The sequence below is a fragment of the Larus michahellis genome, chromosome 17, assembly GCF_964199755.1.
Source record: "Larus michahellis chromosome 17, bLarMic1.1, whole genome shotgun sequence".
NCBI lineage: Eukaryota > Metazoa > Chordata > Aves > Charadriiformes > Laridae > Larus > Larus michahellis.
Window position 1 is genome coordinate 7,992,450 of NC_133912.1, and position 20,436 is coordinate 8,012,885.

Here is a 20,436-nt window from a genome sequence, read left to right on the forward strand (position 1 = left end):
ATTTTATCTGTAGCTTCTGCTTTCCGTCAATATGACGGGAGATCAGGGTAATGCAGGGGCACAGCTCTGTCCTTGGCAGGAGGTTGTGTGTAACCTATAGAAACTGAAGCACGTCCTGCGAAGGCAGAGCACGTGACAAGAAGGGAACCCAGCCTGCTGGAAACGGGCCAGCATCAGTCACCTTCTGATAAGGGGGAGCCTCTCCAGGAGAAATGGTTTCACTTCGTGGAAGAGGTTTCGGCAAAGAGCCGTGCTCAGAGTAGCCGGGGCAGGGACTTGCCTGCAGCAGCGTGGTGCAGGAGCGCAGCAGTGTGCAGCCAGGTGGGCTCCTCCTGGCTTCAGTGCCGGGGTGTCAGAGCTGCCGCAAAGACCCCGTCTCCAACCGCCTCCTCGCAGACAAAGGCTACTCTTGGAGCCTGTACCCTTAAGTAGTGTTCGCTGGGTTCTGTAGATTGCGCTTGCACAGAAAGCATGAGGGCAGGCAGATAAACCCGATTGCGTTTGCTGCAAGGCCCAGTGCGGGGGGTGTGGAAGGTTAGCCTTGCTAATGATCACGCAGGTCGCGCCTAATGGCGGGGCCGGAGCTTAGTGCTTGACTTCGATAATAGGGAGCCCCGATTTGGGAGAAAACAGCTCCTGGAAAAAAATTTGGCTCCCTCTGATGGTGAAGAGGAGACCTCACTGTGAAGGGAAAGTGCCTGTAGTGCCATGGGCACAGTTGCCTCGGTACTGGCTACGCCTGCTTTTGAAACGTAGCCGTTCCGATCGCCTGGTGCCAAGCATCCGGGCAACTGGGAGACTCTCCATGTGAAGCGACAGCTTGCTTAATGCCTTAGAAAGATTTCCCCTGCTGTGCAGAGTTACCTTCCTGCCCTTTTTTTTTTTTTTTTAATTGAGTGCGTGTCTAAGCACGGGTGCCAGCCCCCTCCCTCCTCCGAGGCTGCAGATCATGTCGGGCTCCTTTTTCCGTGTGCCCCTCCTGTTTTCCACAGGCATCAGATGCAGCTGGGGGCCCTGGGGAGCTGGAAGGCTCAGGAGGTGGCTACTGAAGAGGTGAATTTTAGATTTTTAGGATGCTAAATGGCTTCTGTAAACCTCTTCCACCTGAGGGGTAGATGATCTTGTGGATGGACAATGAGTTGCTGCCCATCTGGAATCTGGTTTGTGGCTGAATCGTCTCCAACCTTAAAACGCATTTATCTGCTCAGGCACTGAGGATACTTGGTAATTCTGTTTCCTGTTCCCGGTGACGATGGCACTTTATTTCTTGATCTAAAACACGGTTTATTCTGGGTGAGTGGGCAGGTAGAACTTGGCATGGCTGGTGTAAATTAAATGTCTCTGTACCGGAGTTTGATTTTTAGCTGGCATCACTAACCCACTTTCCCATGTGTTCAGTTCTATTTACAAGGACTCGAATACTCTGCACCTCCCCACCGAACGCTTCTCCCCAGTTCGGCGCTTCTCCGATGGTGCTGCCAGCATCCAGGCTTTCAAAGCCCACCTGGAGAAGATGGGCAATAACAGTAGCATCAAACAGCTTCAGCAGGTGAGAGTGGGGTGCGGGGCCTCAAAAGAGCCTCTGCAAGGGCTTTTTATTGTCTCAGCCTTGCTGCTTCAGGAAGCAAAAGGTGACATCTTTGCCACTGATGGCTGAGGACACGCAGGGGGAGGTTTGCAGCCGGGGAGCTGTGCCCGGCTCTGCGCATCAGCAGCAGCCCTGCTGAGTGTCCTCTGACCGTGCGTGCTGTTCACCCGCAGGCTGGGAACCCTGGGGGCTTCCGCCCCCCTTGTTCTGGGGAGCAAACCACGGGCTGTGCCCACACTGCCGGCCCTCGCGGCTCCCACAGCGCTGTCGGACTGCAGCTGCTGCTCTCCCAGGTTTACTGGGGCAGCCAAGTTTTGGGGCTGTTCCAGGGTGTCCCGAGAAAAGGGCGGTTCCTACCGCCAGAATTTGGAGCGTATTGTATGCTATTCCCTGCGCAGCCAGCGCACGTTTTATCAATGGCTTGAGTGGGATTTGGCCCCAGGACAGGACTTTCACCTTGCAACACGGTAGAAATACGAGGTGCTCTTTTCACCTTGAAGTTACCTTTAGGGCTTCGTGCTTGCGTTTTTGAAGGAACGCAGTGGTACCAGCTTGGCATCACGTGCATCCGTTTCTTCTCTGTTGTCTAGGGCATAAGCTGGCCATGGTGTTACACACCTGATTCTGTCAAATTAAATGGATTAGGCTCTCTTTACTGGCTTTTTCAGACGGGTAGGCTGCAGAGAGTGCCTTTTTGCGCAGCAACTGTGCCGTGCACAAAAAAGGTCACTTAGAGGGAGTGTTGGATTCGTTACAGGAGTGCGAGCAGCTTCAGAAGATGTATGGGGGGCACATGGACGAGAGGACGCTGGAGAAGACGCAGCAGCAGCACATGTTGTACCAGCAGGAGCAGCACCATCAGATTCTTCATCAGCAGATTCAGGTAGTGGGGCCTGAGCCACACCTTCTGAAGCCTTAGCTGTGGCTTCCTGCATTGCTGCAGGTCCAACTACCGAGCGGGGCCCGGGGGGGTCGAGGAGGGTAGGTTGCTTGGCTTGCTGTAAGGAGAAGCAAGCCTGAAGGACTCCCCAGTGCTGTTCGCACAGCTGCTGTGATAGCCAGAGCTGCAGTCAGGGACTGAGTCGTTGGTGAATCTGGATATGTCCTGCTTCGCCAGTCAGCACTTCTAAATTTACTAGTTGAGACATTGTTGATCGCAAACACTTCTTGTTTTCTGGTGCCTGGTTCAGGATTGCATCCGGCCACCCCAGCCATCTCCACCCTTGCAAGCTCCATGTGAAAACCAGCCAGCTCTGCTCACTCACCAGCTTCAGAGGTAAAGAAATTGCTTTAGTGAAGCTCTGGGGAATGGGTTTTACTCTCGCTCAAGCCCAGGGATGAGCTAATACACTGAAGAGTCCGGGGCCGGGTTGGAAGTATATAAAGGTTGAATGGCAGAGCCAGTTCCCAGGTGAACATATACTGACTCCTTTTAGCTGGATTCTGTCTGAAGCACTTTCAGCAGCAGAGAAACATGATTCAAAGGCACTAACTTGCTTTGAACAGACGACTGACAGTTCTGCCGTTTGACCAGCTTGAAAATGCATTACCCTCAGCAGCCGGTTTCTCTCATGCTTTCTACTCAGGGCTGCTGCTGGACGTCTCACACCTTTTCAGGCTTTTGGTTAGGTAACCGTCCTTGGCTTCAGCCCCCTGACTTGGAGGTGGGACAGGCTGAATGATGGGAAAGGAGAAAGGAAGGTTTCTCACCGGCCACAGTGAGTCAGGAGGCCAGCCCGCGGTGTCTTTGTCCCCGGGTTTCTGTCGTAGCCGCTGCATTCTGCTCACTGCCTATGTGACTCAGGCAAGTCAGGCGGCTCTCAGAAGAGAAGCCGAGCTGTAAAGAGCTTGGGACCCCAACCAAGGGCTTTATGGTGCTTATTTTAAACAAGAGAATCGCAGCATTTGGTGTCAGCTCTCACAGTTGAAAAGGCATCTTAATGAGGAGCAGGCATGATGAAAAGGTGCTTGTTTCCCTGCGTAGGTTACGGATCCAGCCATCCAGCCCACCCCCGAACCACCCTAATAACCACCTCTTCAGGCAACCAAACAGCAGCCCACCTCCTGTGAGCAGCAGCGTGCTGCAGCCCCACGGTAAGTGCGGGCAGGGTGCTGAGCCATCTCTGCTCCTCGGGGCGGGCCGCTCGGCAGAACCCTGTGGTCCCACCATAGCTCCGGGGAAAACAGCGCGTGGGGGTGCCGGGGGCTCCGGTTCCCCCCTCCAGCCCAGTCCTTGCACGGTTTGCTGATGATGTAAAAGATTCTCCATCTGGCAGCAAGGGCTGGTGTTATCGAGAGCTTGCGAGGAGCTGCCAGCTGGAATGTGCTGCTGGGTTTCTTGTCATAAGATCCTTACTTATCACTCCCGGGGGTGGGGAGGAAGGGCTGATATTCTCGGTTTTATGCAAATCACTGTCAGCTCTGCTTTGTTTCTCTTTCTGTGCAAGGGGCTCTAGCTGTGACCTTTGCACGCAGGCCCAGCACGACGGAGCGGTCGGGAGTAGCGCTCCTCTCGCCACTCCTGCCACTCCCAGACGCCTGCTGGCACTCCCAGTACGGCCCAGAAGAGCATCGTCTCCCGCATGGGGCATTTCTCGCTCCCGAGCCTTGCCGCACGCTGGTGCGGGTGCTGAGGGTCTTTGTTCCTTGTAGGTGCTGCCTCCCAGTCCCAGTTCCAAGGGATGCCGTCCCACAACACAATCTTCCCGCAGTCCGGTAACTGTTCCCCTCCCCCCAACATGGGGCTGACGTGCCTGGGCCTGCAGCAGCAGTCGCAGCCTCAGCAGGTCACCATCCAAGTGCAGGAGCCCGGCGACATGGTCAGCAACAACCTCCTGCAAGGGGCCTCTGTGGGCGGGCAGGGCATGTCCTCCCACGCGCGGGGCATGCCCCTCAGCCCCAGCGCCAACCAGATCCAGATGCAGCACCGCGCCAACCTGATGGCCTCCCTCACCTACGGCCACAGGCAGCTTTCCAAGCAGCTCAGCGCCGACAGCGCCGAGTCGCACAGGTAAGGCCGCCGGCCGCCTCTGCACCGCTTCCCCGAGCTGGGAGTAGGGAGGAAGAACTGGGGGTAGACGTCTCGGGCTGAGATGTGGTTTCCTCGCTGCACTGCTTTCAGGGAGCGAGCTGTCTCCCTGCCCTGGGCAGCGGTTCCCGAGCCAGGGCAGGGCTCTGGGATTCTGCAGGGCTGCTTAGGGAGCACGTCCTGCCCGGGAGCAGCTCTGTCTGCCTCCTGACAGAGACAGCAGCCCGGCAAGCCGAGCTGGAGCTGCTGCAGGGCAGTCACTTGTTCTTTCCTGTTCTTTGCAGCCTGAATGTGAACAGGTATCCCCCCGCCAACTACGACCAGGTGCACTTACACCCCCACCTGTTCCCAGAGCAGCCTCGCGTTTCCCCTGGCAACTACAGCCCATCGGGAGGAGTTGGGTTTCCTCCAGCTCAGCAAGCTCTGAAAGTCCCGCAGCTTGACCAGTATCCCACTTTCCCTCAAAATGCACATCAGCAACAGCAGCACTACACTGCATCAGCACTACAGCAAGCACTGTTGTCCCCGACGCCTCCCGACTACAGCCGACACCAGCAGGTACCGCACATCCTCCAGGGACTGCTTTCTCCCCGGCACTCGCTCACGGGGCACACGGACATGCGGCTGCCCCAGGCAGAATTTGCACAGCTCATCAAACGGCGGCAGCAGCAGCAGCAGCAAGAATTTCAAGAGTTGTTCAGGCATATGAGTCAAGGGGATGCTGGGAATATGGGCACCAGCGTGGGACAGAACCTCTCGGAGCGCCAGTCGTTGTCTTTGCCTTACCAGAGTGCTGACACGTACCACCCACAGAGCAGCCCCCAGCATCTCTTAAAAATCAGGGCGCAAGAATGTATCCAGCAGGTACCTGCATCAGTGCCGCCGCACGGATACGTACACCAGCCAGCCCTGTTCCATTCGGAGAGCATGGAGGAGGACTGCGCGTGCGAGGGTGCCAGGGACAGCTTTCCAGACAGTAAGAGTTCAAACACATTGACCAAAGGTTGCCAGGAGACCCCTCTGCTTGTAAACGCAGGAGGGCACGGGGACCCAGAATCTTTGCTAGGAACTGCTAATCACGCGCAGGAGCTGGGGACGCATCAATACAGACATCAGCCCGCTGCTGGATTCAGTAGGAATAAGGTGCCCAGCAGAGGTAAGGCTTCCTGCTGCTCGCGTAGACGAAACGCTCTTCCGTGCTGGCTGCCGTCCTGCCGGAGGAGACCATCTCTACCCAGCACGGCAAGGCTTTCGTGACATACTTTGCATAGCACGGAATTACCTAGATTCTTTTTGGCTTTTGTGGCCTTAAGTAAATTGCAGGCATAGTCTCTCTAATAAACAGTCTACAATAAGAAGGGAACCTGACCGGCTGCTTCTCCTTGGAATTTGACCTACTTCTGCAGGCAGGTAAAGACCAGGTCCCAGAGTACCGCCACCTTTGCGGGGATGCTCCGTGCTGTTGACTGACTTGTTCTTGTTGGTGTTCCCCGTCCCGTGTAAACGACGGGCTAGGAGCAATTAAGGTACTAGGACACCCCTAGCCGTAGCGGCGTACTCCTGCTCTTACAAACAGGCCTTTGAGTCAGGCGTTGCTAAAGCTTCCGCAAACCCGCACGGTAAGAGTGGTGGTGAATGTCTTGCGGCTAAGGCTGCCTTGCAGCAGCTTCTCTGGCGCTTTGCGGAGCAGCAGCGAGACTCTAGCCCTGCTTGAACTAGGAGGAGTTATAAAGTGAGTTTAAACTCGCCATTAGCCTCTGAAGACCTTTTCTGCTAGTTGGAAGCAGTCGCGCCTTTGCTCCTTGGTGGCTGCGTTGCCAGCGGCGCGCTGTAGGAGAAATTCCTGCCTGCGCTGTAATTACAGGCCTCCTCTGTATGAAAAACGCCATCCTGGCCCCTTGCTCAGAGGGCTTTGAAGAGAGGCTTTCCAGGCCGAGCTGGGTGGATCAGTATTCACTGCAGGACTGAGTTGTGCTGGTCTGAAGCCATCGGCTTGCCCTTGGCACAGAGGACGCTATTGCAGAGGAGCAGTGTCCCGGGCACAGGAGGCAGGGCTTTGTTTGGGGACACAGCACGGGTTTGTTGGGAAAGTACTGGGTTGGAACAGGCTGGCTGGGAGGGCAGAGCGGGCGCGCCAAGCCCTGGCCCCCCAGAGCGCGGGTGGGGGGCAGGGACAAGGCACGGCTGTTCCGAAGTCGTCTTAAATTCTGGGTTACCGATGTGTTTGCGCTCGGACCCCAACTCCCCTGTGGAGCTTAACATGAGAGGGAAGAATGGCCCCAGGTTAAGCAGAGGTTGGGAGCGGTGGAGATGCTTTTCGTACCGAATCGTGAGATTGCGTCTTAATACTACAGACCGTTAGACAAATGACAAAATTTAATGAAGTCAGAAGCTAAATTTCTGCCCCCGTACTGATGGTGCTAGAACCGGTTACACAAGGGAAAAGGACTTTAGACCACAAGACTTTGTAAATGAGTAAAAGCAAGTAAATGTTTACAAATAGTATTGTGTAAGCCCTTCTGACAGGGCTGTTTGGAGGGCTCACGTAGTAAACTATGTCCTGAGACGCAGCCGCTCGCACCGCTTTCCTCCTGCCTTCAATAACCCACTTGGAATCAGGCCTGTGCTGCTTTGGTTCCGGGCGGAGTCGACGTCTAAGCACCTAGGTACCCTTACCGACAAATAAATCCCACAAAACCTCGGTGTACAAGCCACTAGCTTGCTGGCGTTTGGCTCGCGTGTAGCTCAGCCCCGGTGCTCCCAAGCGCTCTGTGCCCGGCACGGAGGGGTGACCGGGGAGACTTGTCCTGGCCAAGTGAGGCGTCTCTCCCTGAGCACTGGTGCCGACGGCTGGGCTTTTTCAGCCACGGCCCTGGGCTTCCCTGTTATTTTCCCCCTACTGTGTTCCGAGGCCGCAGCCGGTCCCGAGAAGGGGGGGGTATCTTCCCCTCTGCCTCAGCTCACCAGATGTGTTTTTCCTAGAGCCGGGTGTAACTTTGTGGTGGCTTGGGAGTATTTGTGCCTTCCAGGGGAGCGCGTTGGCCCTGATCAAAAAGCCCTGGCTTGTCCGTTGAGCATCTGCTGGAGACGGCAGCCGGAGACCGTGAGAGCATCGACCAAGTCTGTGTTTAGGATGTGACTAAACTGCTTGTGAACGGCTCTGCTCCACTTTTGCTCCAACCTAGCCGTCAGAGGGCTGGGAATGCTGCCCATGGGAAACCTGCCTCCCGTCGGCACTGAAGGAGCCGAGCTGGCGGCGCTGGCCCTGCCCGCGGTGCCAGTGTCACATGCCACGCCGACACAAAGGCCGCCTGGCGCAGGAGCCCCGTCCCCTACGGCTGTGGGGATGAAAGGCTCTCCTGCTGCTGGAGCAGGGCTGGGGCCGGGAGAGCAGCGTGAATTCAGGCCGGCCTGAGCTGCATCCCCAGAGGTGCTGTGCTGGCAGCGAGGAGCCTGGGGTTGTCTTTTGGGTCAGGGCTATTCCAGGCCGGGGGGACTCGTCCCCCGCCGTGCCTCGTCACCTGCAGCGCAGGGGCTGGGGACGGGGCTGGCTGTGGGAGCGCCGCTGTTTGTGGAGCTGGAGAAGCAGGCGGCCGGCCCCAACAACCGTTCCCACAGTTGGAGCGGCGTCCTGAGCAGTGTGTGGGTGGCACTGCTCCGCCAACATCTGTTACCTCATGTTTTCCTTCGTGCTTTTCCGGGAAAGCTGACTTAACCGCACGTAACCCCACGGTTGTGCAAAGGAAGGGGGAGGCTGGCTGCATCTCCCGCTGCCCCGGGATGGGTCCTGCAGGACTGCCGTGGCTCCGGGGGAGGAAGGGCAGTCAGGGCGGTGTGCTGGCCACGCTCGCCTGCCCGCGAGGGGCGTGGAGAGCTCAGGCAGCAGACTGTGCCTGGGACGGGGTCTTGTTTGGCTCTGGGTGACTTTACGGACGGGTCTCTTTGGGGAGCATCTTTCTGGCGTCTGGCAGCTGCAGCCCCAGCGGGGAGGTGTGGTGCCCCGGCACGGCAGGAGATCGTTTCCCCCCGCAGAAGCCAATAGCGCTGGCTGGGGAATCTACCTGCAGCTGCGTCATTTCGGGGCAGCTCCCTGGTGCTCGTGGCCACGTCCGCATGTTTGTGCTCCCCGGGACTACTCGCTGCGAGCGAGCTGTTTACGCGCCTTGGACCCGATGATAGGCTTCTCCGTACCTCAGGACTTTATTCAAAACATCGTGTACTTGATGACGAGAGGTTTTGCTTGATAGGAATGTAGCCTTTACCCTCGGTCATAAGAGCTTGCAGTGCAGATGGACTTTGCCAGGCAGCACACTCATGCACTCCTACAGCCAGATTGTAGGAGGGTAGGGAGAAGTCATCTGATAAAAACGAACATCCTGGCCAACTCTTCCAGCAAGATTATGTTGTTACAATTGCCAGGGGGCCCTGCTCGAACATCCTGTGTCGAAGGCTGTGGGGAGACGCTTCTCCCCGCGCTCTTGTGTAATGATGGGGACGATGCAGGCGGGAGGGCGAGCTCGGGTCCGAGGGGAGGGTGGCAGTGCTGGGAGGCCGTCACAAAGGGCCTGGGTCCCGTGCTGTGTGCTCCTGCCCCTCTCCCTCCAACTTTAGGCTGCTCTTGTAGACCTGACGGGAGGCAGCTGGCATGGAGCTCTTTGGGAGGGGGAAGCCTGCCCAAGTGCCATCTGAGGGGGGACGCTGGTGCTGCGTCGCTTCAACAAGAGCAGCCGGGGGTCCCTTTCCACCCGGTCAGTGTCTGTTTGTGCCACCAGATCTCAGACCCGCAGTTCTGCATTGGCGCGCACGGCTGAGAGCTGCAGGTTCCTTGTACTAACCTGTCGTTCTTCTGTCTTGTTTGATTTTCAAGAGTCCATCGTGGGGAACTGTATGGACAGGAGTTCCCCCAGCCAAGCGATGCAGGTGCCTGACCACAACGGACTGGGCTACCCTGCGCGACCCGCCTCCAGCGAGCACCCGCGGCCCAGGACCCTGCAGAGACATCACACCATTCAGAACAGCGATGATGCCTACGTAGGTTTGGAGAGGCCTGTGCCCGGCAGGGCTTAGGGCGGCGCAGAGCTTCCTTGATGCGTGGGGGTTACGTACGAGGTGTTGTGTAGGACAGGCAGCGCCTTGCTCTGCAGGGCTGCTGGGAAGGAAAAGCCGTGGGGATGCTTCAGTTAGTACGTCCAGTTTGCTTAAAACTGAAAACGTTTTAGCAGAGAGCAACATGGAAACGCACCTCCTTCACTCAGGGTTTGCCCCAGGGCGGGCTGCTGTGGCCGGGGCAGCTCTTCTCTTTTCCTCCTGGGTTCTTCTGATAAAACCCTCTGGGCTGTGGATGAAGCCCTGGCTGTTGCTGCAGGGGGCTTTGCCGGCACACAGAGCCTGGCTGTCGTGGCAGCCCAGACCTTGCCCAAGAGCAGAGCGGCTGCACCACCACCTGTGTTTTGGGCCGCTGGGAACCGTCCTGCCCAAATCTTGGTGCATTCCTTGCTCCAGCTCCCTTCTGCCGTAAACGCGAAGGGCTCTTCCCTAGTTAGTTCAGTGTAGTCTGACTACTGTCAGACTGTCCGGTCCGTTCTCATGTGTTGAGGGGACATCGGCTGTGCCTAAGCTGTGCCCCGTGTACGTACGCATTTTACTTGTACTTAGAAACCCTCGCCGACGGCTTGCAGGAGCTCCCCAGGCAGCCTGTCAGAGAGCTGGGGGAGCAGCGGGGCGCCTCGGCCCGAGCCCCCTTTGACCCGTGTGCTGCTTGTCTCCGCAGGTGCAGTTAGATAACTTGCCCGGAATGAGTTTAATGGCAGGAAAAGCACTAAGCTCTGCTCGGATGTCTGATGCCGTCCTCAGCCAGTCGTCGCTGATGGCCAGTCAGCAGCTGCGCGACAGGGAGAGTGAGGGTAAGGACCTGGCCGAGCTGCAGAGAGGTGGCAGGGAGGGCCTGGGATGCTGCTCGAGGTCTGGGGCAGGAGCTGAGAAGACCGGCTTTTGCAGCCTGTGTTGCAAAGCCACCTTTGCTCCCAGGGAGCAGTGCCTGCAGGGAGGTGGGGGGCGCACGGGCTGCGGGGGAGCGTGTGCCGATACGGGGCAGCTCCTTGGGTGCTGCTGTTGGCCAGAGCCTGGGGTCACTGGTGGAAGCAGTGATCTGGGCTTCCTGGAGAAACACGGGGCAGCTTTGCCTGCGATGGGACCCATTAGGCCATGGCAGCTTGCTGAGCTGATCCCCAGGCTGGAGCTCCGACTCCATACTGCTCCTTGTGTGAGCTCTGATGTTGTTCTTTGACCTTACAGAGTGTGGGGAGAGTTTGGAAGGTCAAGAGCATCCCAACCTCGGCGATGGCAACCAGCATCTAAACACCTCCTGTTACCCGTCGACGTGTATTACGGACGTCCTACTGAGCTACAAGCACCCGGAGGTGCCCTTTGGGATGGAGCAGGCAGGGGTGTAACCAGGAGGGAGTGAGTACTCGAGTGTCCTTCTCTGTCCGCCTGCGCACCTCGGGTTGCCTCGAGTTGGCCTGACTTCTGCATCTGGCTCCTTCCTTGTCCCCTCGCGCTGAGGGGAGAGGCTGGGGGAGAGAGAGACCGTCAGCTCTGAGTGTCGGCGCTGGCGGCTGGCTGCTGTCTCCCCTGTTCATCTGGGGACAGCACCGCTCCTTCCAGGCCTCTGCTGCTCCTCCAGAGCCCCCTTGCGTGGGCAGGGTCTCCCTCCTGGGGCGTAGCTTGGGGGTCCGGAGCGGGACGGCGGCGGAGGGCTGTGGAAGCAGAATTGCCGTTCTCTGGTGTCTCCTAACATCTCTGCTTCTTCTCTCTCTTGCAGGTTTTATGTACAGCTTTGAAACGAAAAGGTCCATTTTAAACCAACAGTATCTAGCAGCATTGCGCCAAATTGCCGTAGTATTTCTGACTAACTGGAATACCATGGCCCCTTTCCTCATAATCAGTTCATCCAGTGTGTTGTTCCTTTGGTTTCTTTAATTTTTGCCATATTTGCCTGTAACTCCAGCTATCACAGAAATAACCAGAGAACTTGAGTCCTACACGGCGGCAGAGGATTCACGGAGCCTGAGCACTGAGTCTGGTTTGGAGGGCTTTTACTGCCCAGGGCCAGGTGGCCCCCGGGGGCTGCTCCGGCCGCCTCCGCGCTTGGCTCGGCACAGCGCGCGCGCGGGGCTGACGCCTCCCTGGAGCCGGCCCTGGGGAAAGGAGCGGGAGCAGGGGTCCGTGGGATCCCGAGGGCTCCGGGCAGCTGGAGGCCATGCTGTCCTTCCACTCTTTAACCCTTTGCACTGGGTGGGGAGGGGCCCAGCGCGACCCCAGCCTCCCCGGGCAGCGCTGGCGGGGGGCGAGGACGGTGCCAGCCCGGCCGGCGCGTCCCACCCCGGGGCTCCGACCGGCCGGCCGGCCGGCGGGGAACAGCCACCCCTGGTGCAATACGCTTCTCGTCTCATCTTTGTCTGCTTTCGTTCCTTCTCTCGTTTGTCAGTGTGCTGAAAGGATCACCGCCTCCCCCCTTCTCACCTTTTCTTTGCAAATCCGCATACGACCTGGGTTGTTTTTCTTTTTTCCTGGCTTAATGTAGGGAAGACAGATTTTTTTTCTCTTTGTTTTCTTAGCTTCTCCTCCTGATCATGTAGGAATTGTTTTTTGGTAAATGTTGTTTTATTATTATTGTTATTAATAAAAGGCAAAAGGAATTTCTGTTTGAGAGAAATTTTTAACTAGATTCTGTTCTATATGAATTGTGACTTGCACCTTTTGTTCAAAGTATTTTATTTCTTTTAATGACATTGTACTTGTGACTGGTTTTCTCTCTCGTGCCAGTGGCGACAGTGGTATTCTCCTTTATACAGTTCAGACGTGCATAGATCTCTTCTTTGTCCTCCTCTCCATCCTTTCCGTGACGGATAGAGCGTGACGCCCCGTCCTGGCCGGGGCTCGGCGGCACTTGGTGTCATCATCGCCTTTGGGACTTTACAAGCTACAGCTCAAATTCTTCTTATTGACACTTTTCTGGAATATTTTTTAAGAAAAAAAAAAAAAAAAGGAAAAACCGACCCAGCCCTCCTGAATTTGCACAGAAGGAAGTGTGAAACCAGCACGGCAGAGGTGACTTTGCTATCCGTCCCCGTGCCTCTTCCCGGCCTCCCCTTCTCCCCCGCCCCGGGAAGATAATGCTAACGGGCTCTGCCGTCCCCAGAACCGGAGAGGAGAGAAACCCCGCGGCTTCTGCCGGCGTCCTGGTGCCAGGCGGCTTGGCCGGGCGCTGCCATCCGCTGCGTTCCTCACCGGCGCCTGCGGGCTCGGGGGGCCGCGGGGAGCCAGGTGGGGCCGGGCCCGAGCGGGAAACACTGAAAGCCTTTCGCTCTGTACCTTTGGTTTGTTTTCCTTTTGTTTACATGACACTGTATTTCTGGGAGAGTCGACGGCCACCCTACAGACAGCATCCGAAACAGCAGGGACTCGCTTAACCGTGCCATTTCGCAGTATCACACTTTTTTTATCATTGCTTTGTATTGTAGTAATCAATACGCGCAGTATATGTTGAATGTATATTAATATACTTTGCTATTATTTCTGTTTTTTGGAAATGTCAGAAGTATTTTTTTCTTCCTCATTTATGTTGGACTAAAAAAAAAAGTTTCGGTAAATCTTCAGTCCATTTTTTGTGGGTCACTTGCAACTAGTCAATTAGTTGGACAGTGGGATCATGACAAATAAAACCATGATTATGATCTTCCCCGGTCTCCTGTTTGCCTTGTTGCCCAACGCCTGCTGCGGAGGCGGAACAGCCCCGGCGCTCGGGGGCGAAAGCTCAAGGTGCGGCAGCGCGGCCCCCGCCTCGCTCTGTCCCCGGAGCCATCACCTCCTCTGCGGTGGCACCATCGGCCAGCGTTTCCCCTGGGGGGCGGCAGGACCTCCAGCGCCGGAGCTGGGCCGTCGGATGGTGCGGAGCACGCCTGTGCAGCTGCAGCGGCTTTCGCTCCCCTCGGCCCCCGCCGCGAGTTCCCGAGCAGCTTCCCGGGGGAGCCCGAGCCCTTCTCCCGCTCTGCCCACCCGCCCTCGGCGCAGCTGGGCCTTGCGCACCTCCTCCTTACCTGGTGCAAGGCTGGCGTGGCTCCTGCTGCCTTCCCTGCCCGGTTTTGCCTCCGAGAGCCCAGCCTGAGCCCCAGGGCCCCGAGTGCTGCTGAGCTGCCTGCCCTGCTCTGCCCCTTCAGGGCGATGCAGCCGCCACAGCTGCATCCTTCCCTGCCCCTCTGTCGCCAGGGGCATGCGGTGTTGCACACCAAACTCGTCTTGTCCAGCACGTCCTTCCAAAGCCGGGCTTTCCCAGGAGCAGGGCAGCTCCGGGGCGGAAGGCGAGAGGCTGGGGGGGAGCGGGAAGGGAGCCGTGCCTCCAGCCCGGATGCAGCACCCAGCGAGCCAGCCCGGCCGTGGCAGCTGCCCCCTGGCACAAACCAGCCCCTGCTGCCGCCTGTGTGCTCCCCGCAGCCCCGTCTGGGGGACGTGCCCCCTCTCTCCCCTCTTGCCAGCCCCCTGTGCTCGGTTCCTGCGGGTCCCTGGGCTGCTGGCAGTGGGACGGGGCGGCACCTTGGTTTGGCTGCAGAGCGGCTTTGGGCCGAGGCGGGGTTTTGGGGCGGCCGTGCCCGGGGTGCCGTGTCCAGGACGATGTCTGCTCCGGGCTGAGCCTTGCCTCTGCTTTTGTGCCGGGAGAAGGGGGTGATGTGAGCAGTGTGGGTCCCACCGGCCCGGGGGAGGACGGGGCAAACCCCCACCATGGTGGCGAGCGGAGGGGTCTGGGTACAACAGGCCAAATCTCTGCGGGTATAAACCTCGTCCCTGGGCTACCGGCCAATCCCCGGGGGCTGCCGAGAGGCCCCAGCGAGGCCGCGGCGGCGAGCTGGAATCTGGGTCACCAGGAGCGTAAACAGGCTCCTTGGCCAGCGAGCCGCATCCCGCGGGGAGCTCCTGTTTGCTCGCCGCCCCTGCCAAGCCGGCGCTCCTCGGCGCTGGCTCGCACACGCGATCCTTGAACTCTACGCGCCACATCGCCGGGGAGCGATTTCTTGGGCTGCAGCGCTGGCTTATCTCCGGCGGGAACTGCCCCCTCCTGCATAAATAGCGGCGGTGGGGAAGCGGACGGCTCAGACGGGACGACCGGCAGCACAACAGCAGCAGGAGAGAGCTGGTAAGAGCCCGGGCTGCTCCAGGGGCGACGCTGGAGTCCAGGGAGCTTCGCCCGCGATGCCGGCGGGGACCCCTCGTGCCGGGGTGGGGGGCTCGGTCCCCGCTGGGGCCGGCTTTGCCCGGGGCTCCCTGCACTCAACTCTCTTGCTCTGCCCCCAGGTTCAGCGCCAAGATGAGAGCCGTGGTGGTGGCCCTCGCCCTGCTCTGCCTGACGGGTAGGTCCGGACGGGGACGGGGCTGGGGCGGCGGCGGCTGCAGACCCCGGGGGGGACAGAGCGGGACGGGGCAGCCGAGCGCTGCTGGAAGCTCCTGGCTTCCAAAGCGCCATGCGAGCCCAGCGGCAGCCAAGCGGCTTCGCCGGTGCCCTCCCGAGGCGGGCAGGTCCCGGTGGCAGCCACGGCTGGGGCCGTCCCCGCCGGGCACTCTGTCCTGAGCGCGCCGGGCTCTCCCCGCAGGCACCCAGGCCCGCTACTTCTGGCAGCACGATGAACCCCAGGCGCCCCTGGATCGCCTCAAGGACATGGTGGAGGTGTACCTGGAGACGGTGAAGGCCAGCGGCAAGGATGCCATCGCCCAGTTCGAGTCCTCCGCCGTGGGCAAACAGCTGGAGTAAGTGTGGGGGAGGCGTGCGGTGGGGGGCGGCGGGGGGGGGTCCCCGGGCGCCGTGCCTGACCTCCCTCCGCTCCCCCCAGCCTGAAACTGGCCGACAACCTGGACACGCTGGGCGCAGCCGCCGCCAAGCTGCGGGAGGACATGGCCCCCTACTACAAGGAGGTGCGGGAGATGTGGCTGAAGGACACGGAGGCCCTGCGCCAGGAGCTGAGCAAGGACCTGGAGGAGGTGAAGCAGAAGATCCGGCCCTTCCTCGACCAGTTCTCTGCCAAGTGGACGGAGGAGCTGGAGCAGTACCGCCAGCGCCTGGCACCCGTGGCCCAGGAGCTGAAGGAGCTCACCAAGCAGAAGGTGGAGCTGATGCAGGAGAGGCTGACCCCCGTGGCCGAGGAGGCGCGGGACCGCCTGCGCGGGCACGTGGAGGAGCTGCGCAAGAACCTGGCACCCTACAGCGACGAGCTGCGGCAGAAGCTGAGCCAGAAGCTGGAGGAGATCCGGGAGAAGGGCATCCCCCAGGCCGCCGAGTACCAGGCCAAGGTGGTGGAGCATCTCAGCAACCTGCGCGAGAAGGTGACCCCCCTGCTGCAGGACTTCAAGGAGCGCCTCACCCCCTACGCCGAGAACCTCAAGACCCGCTTCATCACCCTCCTGGATGACCTCCAGAAGAGCGTGGCCTGAGCCGCCGGCCGGCGCGGCCAGGGACTGACCCCGGCCACGCTCCCTGCCCTGCCCGGGGCGCTTCCCCCCGGGGGGGCTCCGGGGACGGGCTGCGGGAGCCCCGGGCCAGGCCAGCCCCGGGGCATCCTCCCTGGGGACCCCCTTCCTCCCCTCCCGCCACCTCCCCTTCCCGAACCGGCGTCGCTCGCAGCTTTGCCTTCCTTTTGTCAAATAAACGTGACTTAAGTTATTGGAGCCCGCTCAGTCTTTGCAGTGGATGCTGGAGGGGGGCGGCCGTGCGGGGCTGGGGGCGAGGGTGCTGCGGGCAGGGGGTGCCGGCGGCACCCAGTGGGCGCGGGGAGGGGACGGGGAGATGGCAGGGTGGGTGCCCCGGGCTCTCCCTGCCGCTGAGCCACAGCCGGGCTTGTCCCCGCGCACCGGGGCTGGGTGTGCGGACGCTGGATCCCCCCAGCCGGTTCCTGCCACCTTGGGCACATAAGTGTGGGGTGGCGGCCCGTGGCCAGTGTCCCGGTGCCCCGGCACGGCCGCCTGCAGCCCCGGCGTGGGCGTCTATCCCCATCCTTCCTCAGCCCGCACTCCTCCTCGCCTCCCCCCCCAGTGATGCCACCGCAGCCGTCTGCTTCAGCCCCGCTTTATTGCAAGAACCGTGACAGCGGATGGGCAGCCGGGGGGACCCCAGCCCGGCTGACCCCCGGCCAGCCCCCGGTGGGGCTACGCGGCCGGCATCTGCTTCCAGAGCTCCGCCAGCTTCTCCTTCAGCCAGACCAGCCGCTGCTTCGCCAGGTCGGCCTTGTCCGACAGCCAGCGCCTGCAAAGGGGAAGGGGGGCTCAGCACGGGGCACCGGCCGGGCTCCCCCACGGGCAACGGGCTGGCGGGGGGGCGCGGGGGCAACCTGGCCTGCTGAGCCGCCTCCGACTCCTGCACCATGCTGAAGGCGGACTTGGCCATGGCCGTGGCTTTCTGGGCGTACTCCTGCACCTTCTGCACCAGCGTCTCCGGCTCCCTGGGCGAGTCGGCCCCTGCAAGCGCAAGCCCCGTGGAAGTGGGGGGATGGAGCCGAGGGCTGTGCCCCCCCCGTGCATGCACCCCAGCACCCTGAGCCCCGTCCCCCTCCTCCTGCACCAGCCCTTACTTGCTCCCGCCGCCAGCACGGCCGTGCAGACGAGCGCCAGCAGCAGTGACGCCTTCATGGCTGGGGAGAGAGCAGAGCACGTGGCGTGGGGCGGCAGCGGGGGTCCCGCATGCCCGTGGGGGTCCCGACCCCGACCCCGGCCCCTTGCCAGCGCGACCCTCACCGGGGGCTTCCCCACTCACCTGCGGCGGGCTCTGCTCGGCGGGGGCAGCCCCGGGTTCCCACTTTATACCCTCCCCACCGCCGCCGCCGGGGGTGTTCGTGCAAAGGTCAGGGGCTGCCGGGGAGGGGGCCCGTCCGCAGAGACCATTCCCGCTGCCAGGTCCGCTGCGGAGGGGCCTGCCTCCCCCCCGGGGGTTGGGAAATCCTCTGGGAAGCGAGGCTGCTGGGGGCCCTGCGTGTGTCCGCGTGTGTGCGCGTGCGTGTGCATGCCTCTGCGTGTGCGCACACGCGTGTGCACGCTGGCGAGGGTGCAGCCAGCCCGCTGCCCGCTGCCGGGCACACCATGCCGAGGGCAGCCGTGGGGCTGGCGCGGGCACACACAGCACAAGGGTGACATCCAGCGGCACCGGCCCCGGGGACAATGCCACCGGGCTGGCGATGCCACCCGGGAGGCGCAGGCGGGCGACGTGTGCCCGGATCCGGCCGCGGGGCACCGCGAGGGCTCTTTGGACTTTGGCGTCACCGGTGCCCAGCCGATCCCTGCCCACTGTGGCCTTCGCCCCAGGTGACACATCACCGCCCATCTGCAGCCCGGAGTGGGTCCACCGGGGAGCGGGTGGGCCGAGCTGGGGGCTGCGTCCCCAGGGTGGTCCCCAGAGCCCGATGCCCATGGCCAGGGCCACGCAGGGGTCCCAGCTCCAGCCGAGGGCACACCGGCACCTCCTGGGTGCGACATCCTGCAGCTGCGGGGTCCTGGCCATTCCCTGTGGCGGGGCTTCCTCCAGCGATGCCGTCCTGCACCCACACAGGCTCCAGTGCCCCCACACATCCATCACAGCATCCCCCTGCGCCCCTCTCCTGCCGCACCCGCATCCCGCAGCTGGCTCTGGTGGGGCCATGGCTGCATCCCACAGAGACGCGGAGCTGGGGGCTGCCCCCCCTGCAGTGCACTGTCCCCTCTGCCCCAGGGTCCCTGCCCCCAGGAGGGGCTCAGCCCATGGGGATCCCCATCCCCTCTCCGCCCTGGCCCCTGTCACCCTCCGGGAGCCGTCGGGGCCGCGGGTGATGTCAGGGCTGCGAGCGTGTGTCAGCCGCTTCCACGTCGCAACCTTGCTAAAGTCCAAGCCCGCGGCCGGTGTCACAGGCCTGCGTGGAAGCCGCCGAGGGCGCTCCGGATGCATAAATAGCGGCCGGGCGCTCCCCGGCACAGCAGGTACCCACAGCCGGCAGCAGCGCAGGTGAGCGGCTGCCTGGAGTGGGGGGAGAGCTGGTGGCTGCATCGCCGGCGGCGGGGGGCTGCCTGTCCCCGGGGCTCCCTTCACCTCCGCTCTGTTCTCCCGCAGGCATCCCCCAGCGCTCAGGATGTCTCCGAAGGTGGCCGCCCTTGTCCTGGTGCTCCTCGCCGTCGCAGGTGGGGCGGCGGGGGGGGTCCCCGGTGCCGGGAGGGTGGTCCTTCCCCGGGGCGGGGATGGGGACCTGATGTCCCCGGGGGAGCTGCCGAGCGGGATTGTGCCGGCGCTGATCCCGGGATGCGCTTGCAGGGGCACGGGCTGATGTCAACTCGGACGAGGTGGCCAGCGTGCTCTGGAAGTACTTCACCGAGCTGGGCAGCAATGCCAAGGAGACGGTGGACCAGCTGCAGCAAGCCGAGCTCACCAAGCAGCTCAAGTGAGCAGAGCCGCGGGCTGCGGCGCCGGAGGGGGGGGACACGCTGGGGACAGTGGCAGGCAGGGGAGGGGGCCACAGGCACGCCGGGGTGCTGACGTGTCCTCTCTCCCCAGCACCCTGCTGGAGAGCAACCTGAAGAGCGTCAACTCGTACGCCGAGGACCTGCATCGGCGGCTGGTGCCCTTCGCCACGGAGCTGCAGGCGCGGCTGGCGCAGGACTCGCAGCGGCTGAAGGAGCAGATCCGGCGGGAGCTGGCGGAGCTGCAGGCCAAGCTGGCGCCCTACGCCGACGAGGTGCACCAGCAGATCGGCACCAACATCCGCCAGCTGCAAGCCAAGATGAGCCCCTACGCCGAGGAGCTGCGCTCCCGGGTGGACCACGGGGCCGGGGAGCTGCGGCGGGCGCTGGAGCCCTACGCTGCCGAGCTGCGGGACCGGCTGCAGGACAACGCCGAGAGCGTCCAGGCCTCCCTCAGCCCCTACGCCGACCGGCTGCAGCAGCAGATCGACGGCGGGGTGGAGAGCCTGAAGGAGCGGCTGGCCCCCATGGCCGACGAGCTGAAGGCGCAGGTGGGGCAGAGCGTGGCGGAGCTGCGGCGGGGGCTCAGCCCCTACGCCCAGGAGGTGCAGGACAGCCTCAACCGGCAGCTGGAGAGCCTGACGGCACAGATGGAGCGGGCGGCGGAGGAGCTGCGCGCCCGCCTGGCCGCCAGCTCAGAGGAGCTGCGTGCCCAGCTCAGCCCGCTGGCCCAGGAGCTGCGGCAGGCGGCCAGCGGCGACGCCGAGAGCCTGCGGCAACGGCTGGCCCCCCTGGCCCAGCAGCTGGACGAGCGCGTGGGGCAGACGCTGGAGGCTTTCCGGCAGCAGGCAGCCCCCTTCGGGGAGAGCTTCGGGCAGCAGCTGGTGGAGCGGCTGGAGGAGATGCGGGGGAAGCTGGACACGGGCGCCGCCGGCGTGGAGGACCACCTGGAGATGCTGGAGAAGGAGGTGCGGGAGAAGGTGGCCGCCTTCCTCAGCACTGCCCAGCCGGCGGTGAACTGAGCCCCCCCCCGGCGCCATGGGGAGGTGGCGTGGGGTGGCCGTCCGTCCCCCCACGCTGTGAGCGTTCACGGCCGCTGTACGCCGCAGAAATAAACTGGCCCCTTGTGATGCACTTGCTGGTCTGTGTCCCTCCTTCTCCACAGCATCCCACTGTCCTGCCCTGGGACGGGCAACCTGGGGCACCCGGTCCAGCTGCTCCAAGGGGAGAGCATCACCCCCACACCGGGGTCCCAGGGCACCTGGGAGAGGCAGCAGCGGTGGGGACAGGCGGGTGGGGGCTCTCCGTCCCCAGCACCGGGCTGCAGATCCTGCCGGGGGGCTGGAGGCGGCTGCAG

General features: G+C 61.9%; 4 protein-coding genes across 7 annotated transcripts in view; 3 read left to right on the forward strand and 1 right to left on the reverse strand.

Annotated features, from left to right (window-relative positions):
• Positions 1-13,359, forward strand: part of SIK3 (SIK family kinase 3) — an 88,611-nt gene extending 75,252 nt beyond the window's left edge. For all 4 annotated transcript variants that reach the window (XM_074561068.1, XM_074561069.1, XM_074561070.1 and 1 more), the window contains 10 exons: positions 1,399-1,549; positions 2,346-2,471; positions 2,779-2,864; positions 3,573-3,682; positions 4,241-4,598; positions 4,901-5,772; positions 9,484-9,647; positions 10,387-10,519; positions 10,911-11,078; positions 11,440-13,359. In XM_074561068.1, the coding sequence (XP_074417169.1) occupies positions 1,399-1,549; positions 2,346-2,471; positions 2,779-2,864; positions 3,573-3,682; positions 4,241-4,598; positions 4,901-5,772; positions 9,484-9,647; positions 10,387-10,519; positions 10,911-11,068 (2,158 nt within the window). In that variant the 3' untranslated portion in view covers positions 11,069-11,078; positions 11,440-13,359. The remainder of the gene's footprint in view (positions 1-1,398; positions 1,550-2,345; positions 2,472-2,778; positions 2,865-3,572; positions 3,683-4,240; positions 4,599-4,900; positions 5,773-9,483; positions 9,648-10,386; positions 10,520-10,910; positions 11,079-11,439) is intronic.
• Positions 13,360-14,620: 1,261 nt separating this feature from the next.
• APOA1 (apolipoprotein A1) lies at positions 14,621-16,326 on the forward strand. Its single transcript, XM_074561085.1, has 4 exons — positions 14,621-14,808; positions 14,967-15,022; positions 15,263-15,416; positions 15,500-16,326. The coding sequence occupies exons 2-4, from the start codon at positions 14,980-14,982 to the stop codon at positions 16,095-16,097; spliced, it is 795 nt and encodes a 264-aa protein (XP_074417186.1). The 5' UTR covers positions 14,621-14,808; positions 14,967-14,979; the 3' UTR covers positions 16,098-16,326.
• Positions 16,327-16,712: 386 nt separating this feature from the next.
• APOC3 (apolipoprotein C3) lies at positions 16,713-17,495 on the reverse strand. Its single transcript, XM_074561086.1, has 4 exons — positions 17,413-17,495; positions 17,231-17,290; positions 16,991-17,117; positions 16,713-16,905 (listed from the first exon to the last, which is right to left on the reverse strand). The coding sequence occupies exons 2-4, from the start codon at positions 17,286-17,288 to the stop codon at positions 16,809-16,811; spliced, it is 282 nt and encodes a 93-aa protein (XP_074417187.1). The 5' UTR covers positions 17,289-17,290; positions 17,413-17,495; the 3' UTR covers positions 16,713-16,808.
• A 947-nt stretch (positions 17,496-18,442) lies between these two features.
• Positions 18,443-20,213, forward strand: APOA4 (apolipoprotein A4). The gene is made up of 4 exons (XM_074561084.1): positions 18,443-18,630; positions 18,736-18,803; positions 18,934-19,060; positions 19,174-20,213. Exons 1-4 carry the CDS (start codon positions 18,458-18,460, stop codon positions 20,099-20,101), a joined length of 1,296 nt encoding a protein of 431 aa, XP_074417185.1. The 5' UTR covers positions 18,443-18,457; the 3' UTR covers positions 20,102-20,213.
• Positions 20,214-20,436: the final 223 nt, after the last annotated feature.

Excerpts from the sequence above, each read along its gene's own strand:
- APOA1 (XM_074561085.1), top strand. The coding sequence starts at position 14,980 with ATGAGAGCCGTGGTGGTGGCCCTCGCCCTGCTCTGCCTGACGG. Across the intron at positions 15,023-15,262 it reads CGCCCTGCTCTGCCTGACGG|GCACCCAGGCCCGCTACTTC; the intron begins GTAGGTCCGGAC and ends CTCTCCCCGCAG. Across the intron at positions 15,417-15,499 it reads GCCGTGGGCAAACAGCTGGA|CCTGAAACTGGCCGACAACC; the intron begins GTAAGTGTGGGG and ends CGCTCCCCCCAG.
- APOC3 (XM_074561086.1), bottom strand. The coding sequence starts at position 17,288 with ATGAAGGCGTCACTGCTGCTGGCGCTCGTCTGCACGGCCGTGCTGGCG. Across the intron at positions 17,118-17,230 it reads CGTGCTGGCGGCGGGAGCAA|GGGCCGACTCGCCCAGGGAG; the intron begins GTAAGGGCTGGT and ends TTGCGCTTGCAG. Across the intron at positions 16,906-16,990 it reads GAGGCGGCTCAGCAGGCCAG|GCGCTGGCTGTCGGACAAGG; the intron begins GTTGCCCCCGCG and ends TCCCCTTTGCAG.
- APOA4 (XM_074561084.1), top strand. The coding sequence starts at position 18,458 with ATGTCAGGGCTGCGAGCGTGTGTCAGCCGCTTCCACGTCGCAACCTTG. Across the intron at positions 18,804-18,933 it reads GGTGCTCCTCGCCGTCGCAG|GGGCACGGGCTGATGTCAAC; the intron begins GTGGGGCGGCGG and ends ATGCGCTTGCAG. Across the intron at positions 19,061-19,173 it reads GAGCTCACCAAGCAGCTCAA|CACCCTGCTGGAGAGCAACC; the intron begins GTGAGCAGAGCC and ends CTCTCTCCCCAG.